The sequence below is a fragment of the Molothrus aeneus genome, chromosome 4, assembly GCF_037042795.1.
Source record: "Molothrus aeneus isolate 106 chromosome 4, BPBGC_Maene_1.0, whole genome shotgun sequence".
Classification (NCBI taxonomy): Eukaryota; Metazoa; Chordata; class Aves; order Passeriformes; family Icteridae; genus Molothrus; species Molothrus aeneus.
Genome location: NC_089649.1, coordinates 1,999,910 through 2,016,351, shown reverse-complemented (window position 1 = coordinate 2,016,351; position 16,442 = coordinate 1,999,910). Strand labels below are relative to the sequence as shown.

Here is a 16,442-nt window from a genome sequence, read left to right as displayed (position 1 = left end):
GAGCAGTTCTGAAAAGGAGCAGGCATTTAAACCCCCGTGACCACAAGCCCCAAACAGCACCTAAAAGCCATGCACATCTCTGCTAAACAGGCCAACCACCAAAATCCCCGCTCTCTGGGGGAAGCCAGGCAAACCTCCTCAGGAAGATCCACAGCCACCTGACCTGGCAGAATCAAAGGTGAGCCTACATCATTCCAACCACAGAAGTGAAGCCCACAGCCTTCTCCCAAGCCCATTTCTCCATGTGGAACAGACTTGAAAGGGGCTGGATGGCACACCCAAGCTGTGCAAGCCCAGGACACAGCCCGTGGCTTCCCACCTTGCCCCGAGCTCACCCACACAGTGCACTCCCTCTGGCTGACTCCCGAGCCAGGAGGGAGCCGTGCTGAGGGGAACCCAAGTGGCACCTCAAGATGTGGTAACCAGGCTTCACCACAAACACAGCAGCAAGGACAATTCCTGCAGAACCCAGAAGAATCCAGCTGGAATGACCCTTAACCCCTGGCAGGGGCTCTGGACGTGCTAATGAGCATGGGATACCTCAGCCCAGCTTCTCATGCTGAGGTGAGATTTCCATCCAGTGCTTTGCAGTCTCCCCAAAAAAAAAAAAAAAAAAAAAAAAAAAAGGAGGAAGCCAAAAGCTTCAAGGAATCGACTGCCACTCACAGCAGGTAACAAATAGAGCACTTGGTTTATTTTTATTCTCAACTGAAACAAGACTCAGTAGATTCCTTACCCAAGCACTCCTGAAGTGAGCAGAGACTTGCAGCAAGAAGTCAAGAAGTCTTCAGAGGTACAGTATTTGTATCATACAGAGTACACAATAAATTACTATCTACACGACACAGACCTACAAAAAGTTACATACAATGTAAAAAAATACAGTATTTTCTGCTCGTTTTTTTGTTTTAAATTTTTCTGTACATTTTTTTTAATTTACATTTTCATATACACTCTTTGTAAACTTTTGTGTGTTTTTAGAAAACTGAAACCACGTAACCGTTATGGACTTACAGCATCACTCTTACCTTTCTAAAGCAACGCTGGCACCTAGGAAACAGCTTTTAGCTTGTTTGCTCCTTCATTTCTACTTTGGCACCACCACACCTCACACTGTTAATCTGAGCTACTTTAGTCTGCTTTAGCCATGTCCTCACCAGGGAGAAACACAATTAGACTGGAATTTGTGCTTTGATAAAAGTTCAGAAGAAAAACCATTACATTAATTACTTCACCATCACATTTACCTGATACTTTACGGCGTAATTTCCACTTCTCCTGCACTAACTGCTTTACATCAGCATGCAAACAAGTCTGATTATGACTCAATCAATAACATGAATATACTGAAAAACAACTACAAGGGTTAAATATTCAAAGGAATGTAGACTTAGCAAGGCTTACCAAGTTAAGAAGTCTAAGCTAATAGCATGGATTGACATGTTAGGATTTGAAACACACTGAAGTATACTATGTGAATTTCAGTGTAAAAACATCCGTACTAAAGAAAACATGGAATTACTCCTGGCCACACAATTTATACTATCTCAAAGTGAAAACTATATTGACTAGAAACCTCCTGCTTACCACACATACTCCTGGTGTGAAATAGGGATCCCTGAAGTTTATAAAAGCCAAGCTTCAAAAATTGCTACTTAGAGTACACAACTCAAGACCCTGCTGAAAAGGAAAAGCAGTTTCAGTGTTGGGCCCATTGGAGAGTAAACCATTCCAGCCTGGCACTATGTACACACATACATGCTCCATGTAACCCACCCAGCCACTTGGATCTAATCCCAGAACACCACTCCCAGGAGTGGAGGTGCCCTCGAGAGGGACTGCAGTCCAATCTCCTGCTCCAAGCAGGGTCAACACTGAAATCAAGCCAAGCTTGGGATTCTGTCATGTGGAATCCTGAGAACATCCCAGGACAACAACTGCACAGTTCCTCTTGGGCCCCTCCCTTGCTTGACTGCACCCATGGAGCAAGTTTCTTCCATTAACCAAGTGCTTCCGCTTCCCATTTAACCTTCAGGAAAGTTTCTCACTCTTGCTCCATGCTTCTCAGACAAGACCCTGAAATCAGCTCAGGTGTTGAGCTGCTGAGGGTTTTGGACCACTAGGTACAGAACTACATTCATGGCTGTTGACAACAGAACTGTACAACAACTTTTTTTTCTTTTTTTGCTGATCTGGGGACCTGAATTTTTTTTTTTTAATTCCTTGAAATTACAACAACAAAAAACCAAGGCAGGCATTCAAAGCATTGATATACCACAGCAAGTTTTGCCTTAATACAGTTTACAGATCACCACCTCATTTATTATTGCCAAAAGACTCTATGGTGCATTCAACACTTCAGCCTAATACAATCCAGACTCAGTGCTAAGAGCAACAGCTGAGAGTTTGCCACTTGGGTTTAGGTTTGAGTTCAAAGAAGAAGGTGCCTTCCAGATCACTCGGAGAAGAACTGCTAAGGCTTTCTTCCCCGCTGCTCATGTCTTCACAGGAGTCTTCACTAGAAGGAACAGTGGGAAAGGTAATTTTAACAAAGCACAGCCCCTTCAAAGTGGAAAAGCACTCCTCAATCCTGGCGTTTCTTGCACACTTTGTGTTGCTAGCAGCAACATCCTGCATCTAAATGCTGCTCAGCCTAAAGCTCCTTAGGGCTCCTAAAGCTGAAATCCTAACAAGGCACAATCCTCCTGATGCCAACAACACCCTACTGATCAAGAAGCCAGTCTTCCAGGCAGCAAGCATCAATTCCTTCAGGAGACTGAAAACCTTTGCAAGCCTTCCTTAAACCCAACAGTGCCTCCCCCCACCTGGCCAAGAACTGCTGAACAACAACAGCTCCCCCTTCTCGCCATGCGCTGAAGGCATATTCCAAGTTCAGCAATATTGTCAGAGCTAGCACTTTTTTTTTTCCCAAGCAGCAGCGATTAAGCCATAGTTATACAGAGGAAAAGGAGAATTCCCCACAAACGAAGCCGCCAAGTGTTACCCACCTCTCACTTCCATTGAAACATCCACCCTCTGGGATCGTTGGCAACTCAGGAACACTGTAGTAACTGTTTTGTAGGTTTTGGGCTGTGCGCCTCGAAACAATCCAAACCAGTTTTTTGTGATCAGGCTTGCAGCATTCAGGAGAAGAATAATCTGCCAGGCATTTAGAGACCAGCTCCCTCCAGTAAAGTAGGTCACTATCACTTATCTGAAAATAAAAACCCAAAACCCAGAAGTTAGTTAGTCCATAACACACAGGCTCTAAGGATAACTCCTGCCTCCATTTTAACTTCTTGGGAAAAAATATCAGTCAAGACAGAAGTGAGTCATAACTGTGATACCTTTGTCAAAGTTGCTTCTAAAGGTGAGCTACCAACTCCTACACACCTTCCAGACAAGCCCCTGTTCAAGGTGGAGTTAGGCTGACAGTTTGCCTGCCAGTCCTTGTTACCGTTTTCTTTATCACTTCCAAAGGAAAAATGAAACAAAGGTTATTCTATTTTAAAATGGAATAAAACTTTTTTAAAATTCCATTTTCAAATCAAAGTGAAGTTTTTTTAAACTGCTTTAAAATAGAAGAAAAAACTTTAAACCATCATTTTAAAATAGAATAATATAGTACTTTAAGGAACTACTTGTATCCGTTTAGAAACTGGTGTTGTTCCATCTGACTGCAAGAGTAAAAAGCTGCTTCTAGGCCATCAAGGGAGGCAGCACACAGCTAGAGGCCATGAATCCCATTTTAGTTCATAGGATATCCTGAGCTGGAAGGGATCCACAAGCATTATGGAGTTCAACTCCTGGCCCTGCACAGGACAAACCCACCAATTCCACCCTGTACCCAAGGGCATTGTCCAAATGCTCCTTGAGCTGTGCCAGGCTCATGCTGTGCCCATTCCCTGGGGGGGAAACCTGTTCAGTGCCTGACCTCCATCCAGGGAGAAGACCCTTAGGTGATAATAAATAAATAAATAAATAAAAAATAAAAATAAAAATAAAAATAAAAATAAAAATAATAATAATAATAATAATAATAATAATAATACCCCCAGGTTTAATTATTCAGGCAAAAAGAATAAGCAGCCCAGCAGTCCCAGAACAGACCTCAAGTTTCCCCAGACCACACAGCCAGAGCTGTAGAAGTTTCATCAGCTGCCTGTTAAAACATGCATTGAATACACACTGGGTCAGCAGTTCCTCTGATTTTATACATTTAAGCTTATTTTTTAATTGCTTCTTTCAGCCAAACAGAACCTGTAAGGACACATTTAGGGATGCATTTAAGGGACCCCTAAATGTAACATCACCCATCATTAACAGTGTCAGCTCAAACAACCCACTGAGAACACTCACCTTCGAATGCTTTTGAACACGCAGAAGGATCTCCAACAGCTCAACAGATTTCAGAGTCTGAACTTCCAGAGTGAGAAGGCACAAGGCCAGGACAGATGGCTGAAAGGACCAGGAAACAGCACTCAGCACCACAACCACCACAAACCCACTCAGCAGCTACAAACAACTGCTTCTACTCACTTTTGCTTTAGAGAACACTAGACGGCAGTTGCAAGCTTTTAGCTGTGCTTCCAACTTGTCCAGATTCAACACTTCTTTCCTGTGAGACATCCAAGAGAAGAAGGAAGGGTCTGCATGAACAAGCATTCCCTCACCAAGAAGCAAGAACTGAGGAGCTGCCTCCTCTACAGCCAAGGCTGCAATCATCTCAGAGGGGATTAACAGGGGCTCAGCAAACACCACCAGCTCACCTTTCTGAGGTATGACAGAGTACAATAGTATGGTACAAGTGCAAGAAGGTTAAGGCAGTAGTAGCTTTAAATTCAAAGTGCAACTTTTCTGAAATTATCTTTTCCATCCGTTTCAGGTCGGACACAGTGCATTTACATTGGCTGATCCGGATGATCTCGTGAGCAGACGGGATATTGCATTCCTCCTCCACCACGCGGGCGGCCAGCTGCATGCAGCAAACTCCAATGCAAGACAAATGCTTGGGTTTCACCTAAAAACCAGAGTAAGAGCCATGAGTGCATCACCCCCAGCAACACTGGGCTTCAACACCAAGTGTGTTTGGAATCATCTCCACCAAACCTGGTGCTGGCCAGCTCCTGCTCCTCCCCCAGCCATAAGCAGTCCCCTCACTTGAGCTGGAGCAAACGCCACGAGGCAGCACCAATCCGCTGGGGCTGAGGAACTGAAGTCACACAGCTGAGCAGCCTCTCCTCAGGTTGTTCCCCACCGGGACACAAATAAATCGCGGTGGGAACTGCAATTCCCTGCTCCTCCGAGCGGCAGTGCTCGCCCAGCCCACACAAATCCAGTCTGAGCCTGTTCTGGGCAGCCCCATCCCTCCACAGCTTGTTCCTGCCCCTGCTCTTCTCTCCCCTCTACCGTTGTACATTCCATGACACTTCAAGGCCAGTCCGACCAGAGAAGTGATGCAACTTCGTTTTTTCTGCTGATCTAATAATGAGGAACTGGTTTCAGTCCAAGCTTCCTGCCTTAAAGCAGCACAAACAACCAGGAAATGATCACTTGGTGTTGGTCCCAAGGCTAAGCTAAGCTTTAGCAGAGTGCCCAGAGACAGCCTCTAACACTTACTGGTTTGTTTCCCTTAATTCCTCCTTTCTCAGACACCTACATGGTGATGGTTACAGATTTATTAGAGGAAGTAAATCAAGCTGCTACTTGTCTTTAGGGGTGAAAGGAACTGCACTCAACTCCAGGTTCACAAAGGAGACCTTGGAGCTGCTGCTGAATCAAGAGCCACACTCATACCTTCATAAGAGCCAAGAATCTGTCCAGAATGTTGACAGCCAAAACAAACGTTTCCGTTGCAAATCCAAAGAAGTTGGTCAGACTCCAAAGATCTTCCACCTTGGCATTCCTTTGTCTTGGACACAGAGTGTTCTCATTCTATGGCAAGAGAGGCAAACTCAGAATTACTCTGTGGCAGCAGCAATTGCCGTGCCTCACTCCCTAAATACCCTTTTATTTAGCTCAAACAGGAGCAAATTTTTCCTTAAATACTCTATTTCACTTGAATTGAAAAGAAAATAAATTTAGACACTTAGGACTCAAATCACACCCACGGTTCAGAGATTACAGCCAGGTCCTGAGTCTCACTGGTGCTACAGCCAGCACAACCACATCTCCTGCTCTCCACTTGCTTCTTTTAAGACACATTTAAGACTTAAATAAGTCACCAACTGCAGGCATGCACAGTGACTCCCGCCCTTAAAAATGACCACACAGCTCTCTTCCTTGCATGTCAATATTTAAGCAACAGCTCTGCTTTCACAACAAATAAGCAGACTTATCTCAGGGATTTTTTTTTTTGTTAAATATTAAGGCTATTCCCAAAGAACTCATAAGCACCCGAAGGCACATAATAAGCCTGCCCCAAACTCAGTAAGGAACTTTGGTCGTTAACGCGGAGATGTTTATGGTCTATTTACATTTTGCTGCTCAGCATTGAACGGTTCTGGGTTCATTTCCCCAGACAGGGCCAATGAAAAGCCAGTGGTTTCCCTGTTTGTTACATCCCACCTCCTCTGCAGCGGCAGGAAGCTCCCCTGATGGAAACAATACACAACCTCTCGCTCCCGTGCTCACTCCAAGTTTAAACAATAAATACTAAACACCTAAAGTACTAAACGCCTTGCCCTGCAAGTCGTAGCGCTTGGATAAGGTAACGTTAATACCTACAGACGAATACAGAATTAAAACAAAAGGCAAGCGGCGCATACAGAGAAAATAATTAACTTTCTGCAGTTAGCGCGCTTTAAATTCCATTAGCCGGAATTTTCTCTGAAATTTTCGTTCTGCCCAGAGGAGCCCCCCGACACCCTCACCCACCTCGGCGGTCCCCTCGATGAGGCTGAGTCCCTTCTCGCGGGGCTGGAACCTCCCCTCCAGCTCCAGATGAAGGTTCAGCTGCTTGAAAAGCCACAGCGCCTCGCTGCTCATCTTCCCTTCCCTTCGCCTCCTTCCCCTCCGCAGCAGGGAAACAAAGGGGCCCCGCAGGCCGGGGGCGAGGGGACACCGGGCCCCCCCCGCAGCCCTTCACCGCTCGGGGAGGGGGAGGCGAGCCCGGCTCCCGTCACCGCGCGGACGGGGGTGGGCTCGGCCGCTGACCCCGCATCCAGGCAGGGCGGCCTGGACCCCCGCGGGGAGTCACGGCACTGTCACGGCACCATCCCCAGCCGCTCCCCTCCGCCTCGGCCCCGGCCCCGCTGCAAGATGGCGACGCCGCGTCCCCGCCCACGGCTTCTGTTGTCCCGCGCGGAGCGATCCCCGCCGGTGAGGCGGCACACGGAAGTCAAATAGTCCACCCCACACTCACGCGGCCCGAGCGCGCCCCAACTGGTCCCCGAGGTCCGGAAAAGGGCGCAGCCGGACCGCGGAGCTCCAGCACATCGGGGATCGGAGCGGCACCGCGCTGCTGCGGCGGGGCGGGGAGGCCGCGCGGAGGAACACGGCGAGGGACGTATCACGCCTTTAAAGGGACACCAGCGGCGCCTCATCAGTTTTGAAAAGACCGCCCAAATCCTCCCGCGCTTGGATTGGCCCGCGTTTCCCGGCCTCTGATGGGCCGGCGGAGCCGCTCGCCCCGCCCCTTCCCCGCCTCGCGGAGGGGAGTGTTGTTTACCGGCGGCGATTGGCCACCGACTGAGGCCGGGTCTGTCCTGATTGGCCAGCCGAGTTCTGCCTCCACCCCGCCCAGTGCTCCGAGCCCTGGCAACCGCGACGAGCCCGCGCGCGCGCGCCCTGAGACGATGATGGGGGCACCGCTCACCCTCAGTCCCACAGCGCTCCCGTGTCCCCACAGCGCCTGTCCCACGGCGCTCCCGTGTCCTGATACAAGATAAAGATGAACACTGACCTGACTGGAGCAGCCTGAGGATGCTCAGCCCTCATGGATCAAACTCTCCGTGTAACTCTGTGGGACTCTCCTCATGTTGTTCCTTGAGGGTTCCCAAAGACCCGTCTGGATTTCAAACCCCTCCGTGTCCTACTTCAGACCGACAGATTTCTGTGCAGCCCGGTGTTGCAGTGGTTTTGGGATGTGCACTTCCAAACCTCCCTTCCTGTGGAAAGAATCGAAGCCCCAGTGGGTGAGGAAGGAGGTGATGGATCAACCCCCTATGTCAAAGGCTGCATCAAAGGGCTTCTCCGCTTAATGGAGTCCTCAGGACCAGAAAAAACAAAATAAATATCGTCTGGAGGCTTTGTGGGGCTGTTCCAACGTGCTCATGGATAAACACAAAGGGATAAATGTCCCGGGACAATCCCAAAGTGCAGCAATTGGATGTGTATACACACTGGAGACAAAAGTCTGGGGTGGTAACTCTGACAGATTAGTGCTGGGTTTGACCTGGTGAGGTTCCACAGTTCCAACAAACAGAAAATGTTTATGAAATGTCACAGGCTGGAAAAGTAAATCCGCCTTCTCCACCGAGCCATCAGCAGTGCTGGGCTCTGCCAAGCTCTATTTCAAGGTACAGTCCCTGTCTGCAGTGCCAGTGATGACGGCCAACACTTCTGTCAAGTTTATTCTGATGCCAACGACTCCGACATCGCTGTAAACATGCTCGACTTTTCCTTAGGATGTTCCTGACGTGGGCTGGAGTTCCTGTAGCTACCAGGAGATTACCTGACCATCCCTCCCATCACACAGACTGATTTCTGGGGAGGATAAAAGCTGTTTGAGACACGGACCTGCTCCAGATTGAACAATTGCTGCTAATGGAACCGACTTCCAGCCAGCTGCATGCAGTGACATCATTCAGGTAATATTTATGGGATGAGTGTCTCAGCTCTAGTCTCTGGTATTAAAATCCCCTTAGCAGTTGCCCCCTTCTTTTCTTCTCCACATTCCAAAGTGTATCTTGCTGTCACAGAGATGGAGTAGGGATGTTCTTCCTTCTCCAGCTGCTGTAGGAAAGCACCACTTGTTCCAGTTTACCTAAAAGGACAAAAAGGGTTCATTTTGTAAGCACAGAGCATGACAGCTCCAAAAGTACCAGTCCAGATACCTGCTTGAACACATACATTCCTTTCCCTTTACTAATTTAAACCTCATAGAACACTCTGAAAAATTATCCCTCATATCTCATGTAGCCTAAGGGGGGAATCTCTTATCAGACCATGGATCATTTCCCAGGTTAGGAGAGAGGGATTCCTGCCCCATCTTTGTTCCTCAGTATTAACTCACTTGTTGAAAACAGCTCAGTAGGATCAAGGGGAAAAAAAAAAAACAAACAACCAGAAAACAAAACAACCAAACCCCAAGGATCCTTAATGTAAGTGATGGACTGCACCTTTGGGACTAAAAACAGGGAAAATGAGTCTGCTCCCTGTGCTGTCTGGACCTGGCAGAACAATGGAGTGTTGTAAGCAAAGGAGGAGTCATGCTGAGGTCAGCGAACAAAATCTGTTGTTCTTTTCTATTTTTTCCCTTATGCAAGGAATAATTTTCTTTCAATGTGGCATTTATTTGGGATTCAGGGGAGTGAGAATGTGGGGGGAGAACAAGAAGTGTTTCCAGCATTCTGAGGAAACACAATTTACCTCTTCTGTAATGTGCTTTACAGAGCAGCAATTCCTTCCTGACATTCTTTGGGAACCCAAAGATGCACATCCTATTGAACAGGGATTGTTGTGACCAGCCTGGCTAAACTATCTTCCAATAGGGCCTGGCAAAACTTGTCGAGGCATGCCCAAAGCAGCTCCCCAGGAATGGTTCTGGGTGGCTAAGAGCTGTGTATTGAGTGGCAGGCGATGATACAGAGGTGTTGATTGGACCCTGTAGCATGTGGATTTCCACACTGAAATAGGATTACAAACCGTGGTGATTAAGGGACACAGAGTAATTAACACTCCAGACACAGCCATTGTCTGCCCACTCTGGACACCCACGGAGGAAAAACAGGGGTCACTTGAAACAACAGCTCCCTTGAGGCACTTATGCAAAGAGCTCCACCGATTTACAGCCTCTAATTAAGCCAAGTGTCCCTTATAATGCTCCATACCCCATTATTCCGGTATGGAGGACAGCAGCACTGCTGACACCTGGAAGGCAGGAGTCTCAGAGTGGTGTTTTTATACAAAACACACATATTAGAAAACACCCATCAAGGCTCCACCTGTACACACACTGAGAAACAATTCACAGATGCTGTTTCTTCAAGAGCAATGGGATCAGTGCCTAGGGGATAAAAGCTATCAAAACCTTGGCATGGGCTTCCCCTCACCAGGCCCTTGGGAAGGAACAAGTCTAGGAGATGAAATGATTCATAAATCTGTCAGAGTTTAAACCTTGTTCCCCAGACAGCAGCCCCTGAGGGAAAGTGGCATTTGATCCTCCAGTAGCCATGGGAGCGGTGTTCCCTCTGATCCAGCTCCTGTCTGCCCAGAGGAGTGTAATTCCACACCTCTCACCTGGTGCTCCTGGAAATCGAGTTCAGCATTCATAAAGAAATTAATTTATTCCGATTTATTGCTTGCTGCCTACAAGACCAAAGGAGAGCAAGGCATCCCAATAAGAGATGAAATGGAGCTTGGTGTTAGGGAAGAGATTCACTGGACAAACCCAGAGAGGAGCAGTGACAGTGCCTCTCCCAGAGACCACACCCCAAGTTCCAAGCAGCTGCTGGAAAAAGGAAGGGAGGGGGCAGAAAAGAGAAACCCAGCCTGTTTGCTCAGAAAATTCAGAGCACAAAGTATTTTGAGCTGACAAGACCCAAATGCAAATCTGTGATAACTTAGTAAGTTTTAGACAGAATCTCTGTTATAATTTAAATAAATCTACCATGCACTGATAGCACATAGTTTGTTTACTGACAATAACTGCCTTATTTATATAAGAACCCCTGTACCAGCACAGCTGCACCACAGTCCTGGGACAAGACTCCCAGGAAGAGTTTCCTAAAAGAGAGAAGTCCAAAAATCTACTGGGAAACAGTTTCTTTCTTGGAAAATGTTCTTATTCCCAGTAGCTGGCATAAAACTTGTAAAGCACAGCTAAAAGCTAAATTGCACGCAGTGCTAAAACCCTGATTCTTGAAGGAAATTCCAAGTCTTCACTGAGAATTTTCACTGACACAAAAGGATTCTGTTCCAGAAATAACACCAGGGACAGGGCCCTGGCTATTATTTCACAGCTCTGAGCGAGCCCATGTATACCATGTTGGGAAGCAGAGAATTCCATGATCCCTGACACCAGCAGAGCAGGAGGAAAAGGCTGCAGAGTGAGCTGGCTGTGTGCTGAACCCCATGCTCTGCCTGTGTTGTCATGGAGGCCTCTCTCCACACACAGAGCTGGAAAGATCCAGAAAGTGCCCAGGAGCAAACACAGCATGAGTCCAGCACAACCTAATTTTTTTAGGATCATCAAATCTCATTTGAGAGGGTTAGAAATGGCTCTGGCACGAGAAGAGGAAGGAGGAGCCTTGCCCCAAGTGGAAACCCTCACATAAAGACAGCACAAAGGGAGGCACTCCTGGTGACTTCAGCAGAGCCATGGCTGCCCCACCTTGTTCAAACCTCACTCTATGGTCACTGAGAAACAGGAAGGGAGCAGGAAAGACTCCAAATCTCCAAATCTGTGACACATTTCAGGACTTGCCCAGTGAGTGCAATTAGTGATGATTTCTGTGGGAGGTGGATACAGGTAGCACCCTTTGTCTTAGTCCTGCTGGCTCCCACTCCAGCTCCTGTCAGAAACCCACTCTGCATCTCCAGGCCTAACAAAATCCAACTTCCTGCCTTTTGTAGCTCATTGCTCCAGCTGCATCTGAGCTGCAGCCCCAGTCCTACACAGGGAACCTTCCAGGAGCCCAGGGAATGCCATCAAATGGCAATAATCTGCCTTCAGTGCAAGTTCAATTGTCTAAAAGGCAGCTGTGTGTTTCAACAGCCTGCTGCTTGTGGAAGCATGACCACAGAACCAGCAGTTGGCTCAGAGGCCTCCTTAATAACCATTTGTTACTGGAAGGTGCATTTAATTCACTGTGTATTTTTGTCACTTACTTTAAGTGGGTTCTTTTATTTAATTGACAGGGTAATTCTAGGCAGTGTTGTACTTAAGGCTTTGGAAAGTTTTGCTTTTTTTTTTTTTTTTAGAAAGGTGGTTCTGCATAATTTCAGGAGGCGTTTTCAAAATCACAGCGATTCTGCATAAATGGAATTTAAATTAGTCATTAAAAGTTAAACCAGGGAAAAAAATAGAGGCAGTCACCTTCCTGCCTGTAGAACTAGGCAACTGCTGAGTAAAATGATCTGCTAGGAAGCATTCAGCTCTAAGGACTGGGTATTGTAAATTTATTTTATGATTTTACACTTATTTTCTAATTTAACCTTCCATTTTCCATAAAAGATGAGAAGCCCTTAATTATCTCACAAAATACTCCTTTCTCTCCTTTCCCAGGCTGTCTTAAATTCTTGTATGTCCTTTGCTAAAGTTGAGATCTTGGGACAATGTCTTCTATACTTGGCACAGAGATAATAACTAATTATGAGATGGCATCAGCCAGTACATAATTCTCTTTATCAGCCAACACAAACACAGACTATCACAGATGGAAGGGTTTTCCCAGCTGTAAATGTGAAAAGTTTCAGTCAGGTGGATCAGTTGTTCCTACTGAAATAACAGGCACTGGAATTCTGCAAGTCTTAAGGACTCTGCTGCCCTTATCCCTGTGCCAGTAAGGAATATCCCATTTCCCCCTTGCTTTCCAAAGACAAGCTGCTCTGAGAGGGGTGAAGGGAGATGCACAAAGCTCCAACCCAGCCCCACAGATGTTTCCCAAGGAACAGCTGCAGGAACATTGCCAGCATAGCTCTGTGTCAGGATACTGCATCCAGGCATGTCTCACTCACATATTGCTGCTCCCTGCCAGAAGAAATCATCCAGACAGACTTTCTCAGAGGCACCAACAGCAAACGTGATCCTAATCCACGCAGAGAAGTGCAAATTACCCATTGGGAAAGGCACATCTACACCCATCACAGCAACACTAATCTTTTTGTAAGGTTATCAACTCCCCAGGACACAAAACATCCAGTTATAAATATTGATCTCGACAGGAAAGCATAGCTACAACCAGGTAATTAACATGAACTGCCTTTTAAAAACTGACAAAATCAAGGAATTTTTATGTTTTGGAAGGGAAAAATGGAATAAAAGCTGTATTCAATGGCACCACTCTGCAAATACTAAAAAGGTAAAACTGGGAATGCTGTAAGGAGGAGGCACATTTGTGTCACTGTTGGTATTCTTGCATGTTCTGACATGTGTTTCCAGTTAATAATCTATTTTCTAGGAAGAATGATGGATTTACTGGTGGCATCCCCAGGGTGAAGGGGACAGTCTGAAGATATCACTGTCACCAAGTTAAATGAAATAGAGCTGGAACAGAACACGTTCCAAATAGCAAAGCAAATGGCAGAAAATAGCAGCTCTGGTTGAGAAAATTACATTATGGGGCTGTTTATTTAGTAAAACTAAATCAGGTAAAATGGTTAATTTAGTGTCTGCAGCTCCCCTCTCAGAATTAATCACTGAGTGAGGTGAAAGAGGTGCTTCATTTGCTAAATGTGAGCACATATTTGACTGTTCTGGATGAAAGCAGAACTGTGTCCTGGTGTTTTGAGGAGCTTCATGCTGGGAACAGATAGGAAGAGAATCTTGTACAGCTCAAATAGAAGGGTTTGTTTTCCTAGTAAATAATTTAAATTCCTGCTGGTAGGAAGAGCAGGGTGGGAACAGCTACACAAAGTCCTGAGGGGCCTTTGTGGAGATGTTCCACTGGAGCTGACACTCCTGTCATTCCACTGATGGTGCTTTCCAAGGCCAACAGCCTTCCTTAACAGCTGTGCTGGAAAGCTAAGTTTGAGCTCCAAGAAATGAAGGAGCCTGCATCTAGTTTCCTTTTTTCCTTTGCCACATTCTTCAGGAATACCAGTTTTGGGGGGTTTAATTTTTTTTTCCCCAAAGAGCAGGTAATTATTGCCTGTAGGAACAAGAACAGCTGATGTACTCATGAGGTGGAAGAGCCTAATAATTTGTATATACTGATTTTCACACTGCTTACTTGGAAAATCAGCATTCCATCAATTGATTCATTGCACAAAAAAAAAAAAAGTGAACGTTTTGCAAAAACTACTAGTGATTTTGTATAGTTCAGTTTTCACAGAGACGAGACAGTTCAGTGCTCAAGCCCCATTTCATTCCCCTGGGAGAATTCCTCTGTGCTGATAATTTTTCCTTGACAAGCACTTACTCCCTGGAAGCTGAGCAAAGCCTTGTCAGGTAATTTCACCACAAACCATGTCTTTAGGGTTCTCCTCGTTGCCTTCTGCTGCTTTCCCCAGCATTCCACATTTGCAAGCTGTCCCTCTCACAAAGAAAACAGAGTTTAACTTTCTTTCTGGAAAATCAAGAAATCCTCAGAGTCTGTTTCCCTTATTTTTTTTTTTAAGGCTTTGTTTCTTAAACCAACATCAAAACTGTCTCCTCTGGGCTGATCAAAGCCTGCTTGCTACTTGAAGGATCACAGGTTGGCAATAAATATAGATAAGTTACGTAATGGCTGGAGTCAGAGCACAGACACAGTGGTAACTGCAAGGATCACTGGACGTGCTCCGTCACAGAGGGAACTTGACCAGCTGAACCCAAACAGTTCAGCTGTTATTTTTATTTTTTTACAAGTTATTTTTGTAAGCCTGCATGCTTCCAGCCCCTTGGGATATTCAAATGGCTCCTTCATTTCTTGGAGCTTAAACTATTTTAATGTAGCCTCACAACCCGCCTGGCACCAAGGTGAGTTTCCCCTTGCTCTGAGGCTGCTGTGTGATTTGAACTCCCTGAGCTGAACTCTGAGTGCACCTAGGTTGGGTAGGTATGAAAATCACCTTTGCATCCCTTGTTGGCAGGGACCTTACAGATCATTCCAGTCCTACCCCCTGCCATGGGCAGGGACACCTTCCACTGTCCCAGGCTGCTCCAAGCCCTGTCCAGCCTGGCCTTGGGCACTGCCAGGGATCCAGGGGCAGCCACAGCTGCTCTGGGTAACCTGTGCCAGGGCCTCAGCACCCTCACAGGATTCCTTCTAAAATCCCATCTAACCCTTGCCTTTGTTGTCAGCACGAAGCCCTATTGCCTCTTTCCATCTCTCCTTGCAAACACATAGAGTTCATGCTCCATCTCCTTCCCAGCAGTGCTGCTGAATCCCTTGGTTGTGGTCACTGCCACAAACTACCACTGGGATTTGGGAAAGCTGCCACCGCTTTACAGACTTCTGAAACACTGACTCTTAGGCAACAAGACCCAGAAGACCTAGAATGGGATTGTGAAAGTGAGATAAAATTCCACCAGGACTTGCCCTTCTCTATACCTTCTAAAAGTCATAGTCTGTTGCAAGATAAAAATTAATAAAAATGGAAGGGAGCAGCACATGGCAGGCTTGGATGTGAAGAACAGTTTACCCTGAGCATAGAGGAGCTCCTGCAGCAAAAATACACTCTAATTTCAGTCTTATATGTTACTAGGGAAGGGGTTAAAAAAAGATCGAGATGGATGAATTTTTAGCGAACTGCTTCAGAGTTAATTTGCTGGAAAATGAATAGAAAAAAAAAATCTATGTTCTCTTTCAATGATTTATGTCACTGTGCTTATTATCTCGGGAGGAAATCCTCCTTTGTGCGCTGTCTGAACAGCCAATAACTACAGATACTGGAAGGAGTTTAAAGAAAACTATTTGCCTTTGCTCTGAACTTCTTGCTTTTATCTCCTCATTTCAACCGCTGGTGGTGCGGCAAGATTCTGACACTCATCACCGTACTAGGATTTGCATGACAAGTATTTATTCTTTTCCTGGTCTTTGCTGTGCAGTATTGTAACACAGCCCCAAACCCATTAAAAAAAAAAAAAAAGGCTAAGGTTACAAAAGGATTTAAACACTCAAAAGCTTATCCAGGTCTCAGGGAATAAACGGAGCTGTGAGACAACGGCTCAGCTTCCACACACTTCGGGCATCTTGTGCTGTCAGCGGGAATTCAGGTTGGAAATGACAAGGAAAAGGACAGTGCTGCAGGCCTCTGTGCCGGGGAAGGCCTAAGGAAGTAAATGAAGTCCAGGGCAAATCCCTATTTACATTTTGCAGCTCAGTAAACAAGAGATCACCAGGGATAACACAGGCAGCTCTGTTCTAGCACACACAGGCTGGGAGACACGGCATGCGCAAGGAACAGGCGAGACCATGACACTTTCGCCGAGGATCGGCACAACTCGGGGCTTGCTTGCAATTAATTTATAAACAAACACCTTTTGCCGTCGCTTTGCCGCTGTTTTAAACGCCACTTTACCGACCCTCCCCCGGCCCCGCCCGAAGCGCCCCCGCCCCCTCCCAGCGCCCTCATGG

General features: G+C 46.4%; 1 protein-coding gene across 1 annotated transcript; it reads right to left on the bottom strand.

The window, feature by feature from the left end:
• Positions 1 to 672: 672 nt before the first annotated feature.
• CCNG2 (cyclin G2) lies at positions 673 to 7,237 on the bottom strand. Its single transcript, XM_066548898.1, has 7 exons — positions 6,877 to 7,237; positions 5,797 to 5,934; positions 4,770 to 5,020; positions 4,540 to 4,618; positions 4,360 to 4,458; positions 3,009 to 3,214; positions 673 to 2,518 (listed from the first exon to the last, which is right to left on the bottom strand). Exons 1-7 carry the CDS (start codon positions 6,985 to 6,987, stop codon positions 2,386 to 2,388), a joined length of 1,017 nt encoding a protein of 338 aa, XP_066404995.1. The 5' UTR covers positions 6,988 to 7,237; the 3' UTR covers positions 673 to 2,385.
• Between the last annotated feature and the right edge of the window lie 9,205 nt (positions 7,238 to 16,442).

Coding starts and splice junctions, on each gene's coding strand:
- CCNG2 (XM_066548898.1), bottom strand. CDS start 6,987: ATGAGCAGCGAGGCGCTGTGGCTTTTCAAGCAGCTGAACCTTCATCTG. Junction 5,935..6,876: donor TCATCGAGGGGACCGCCGAG/GTGGGTGAGGGT, acceptor CTCTTGCCATAG/AATGAGAACACTCTGTGTCC. Junction 5,021..5,796: donor GATTCTTGGCTCTTATGAAG/GTATGAGTGTGG, acceptor TCTGGTTTTTAG/GTGAAACCCAAGCATTTGTC.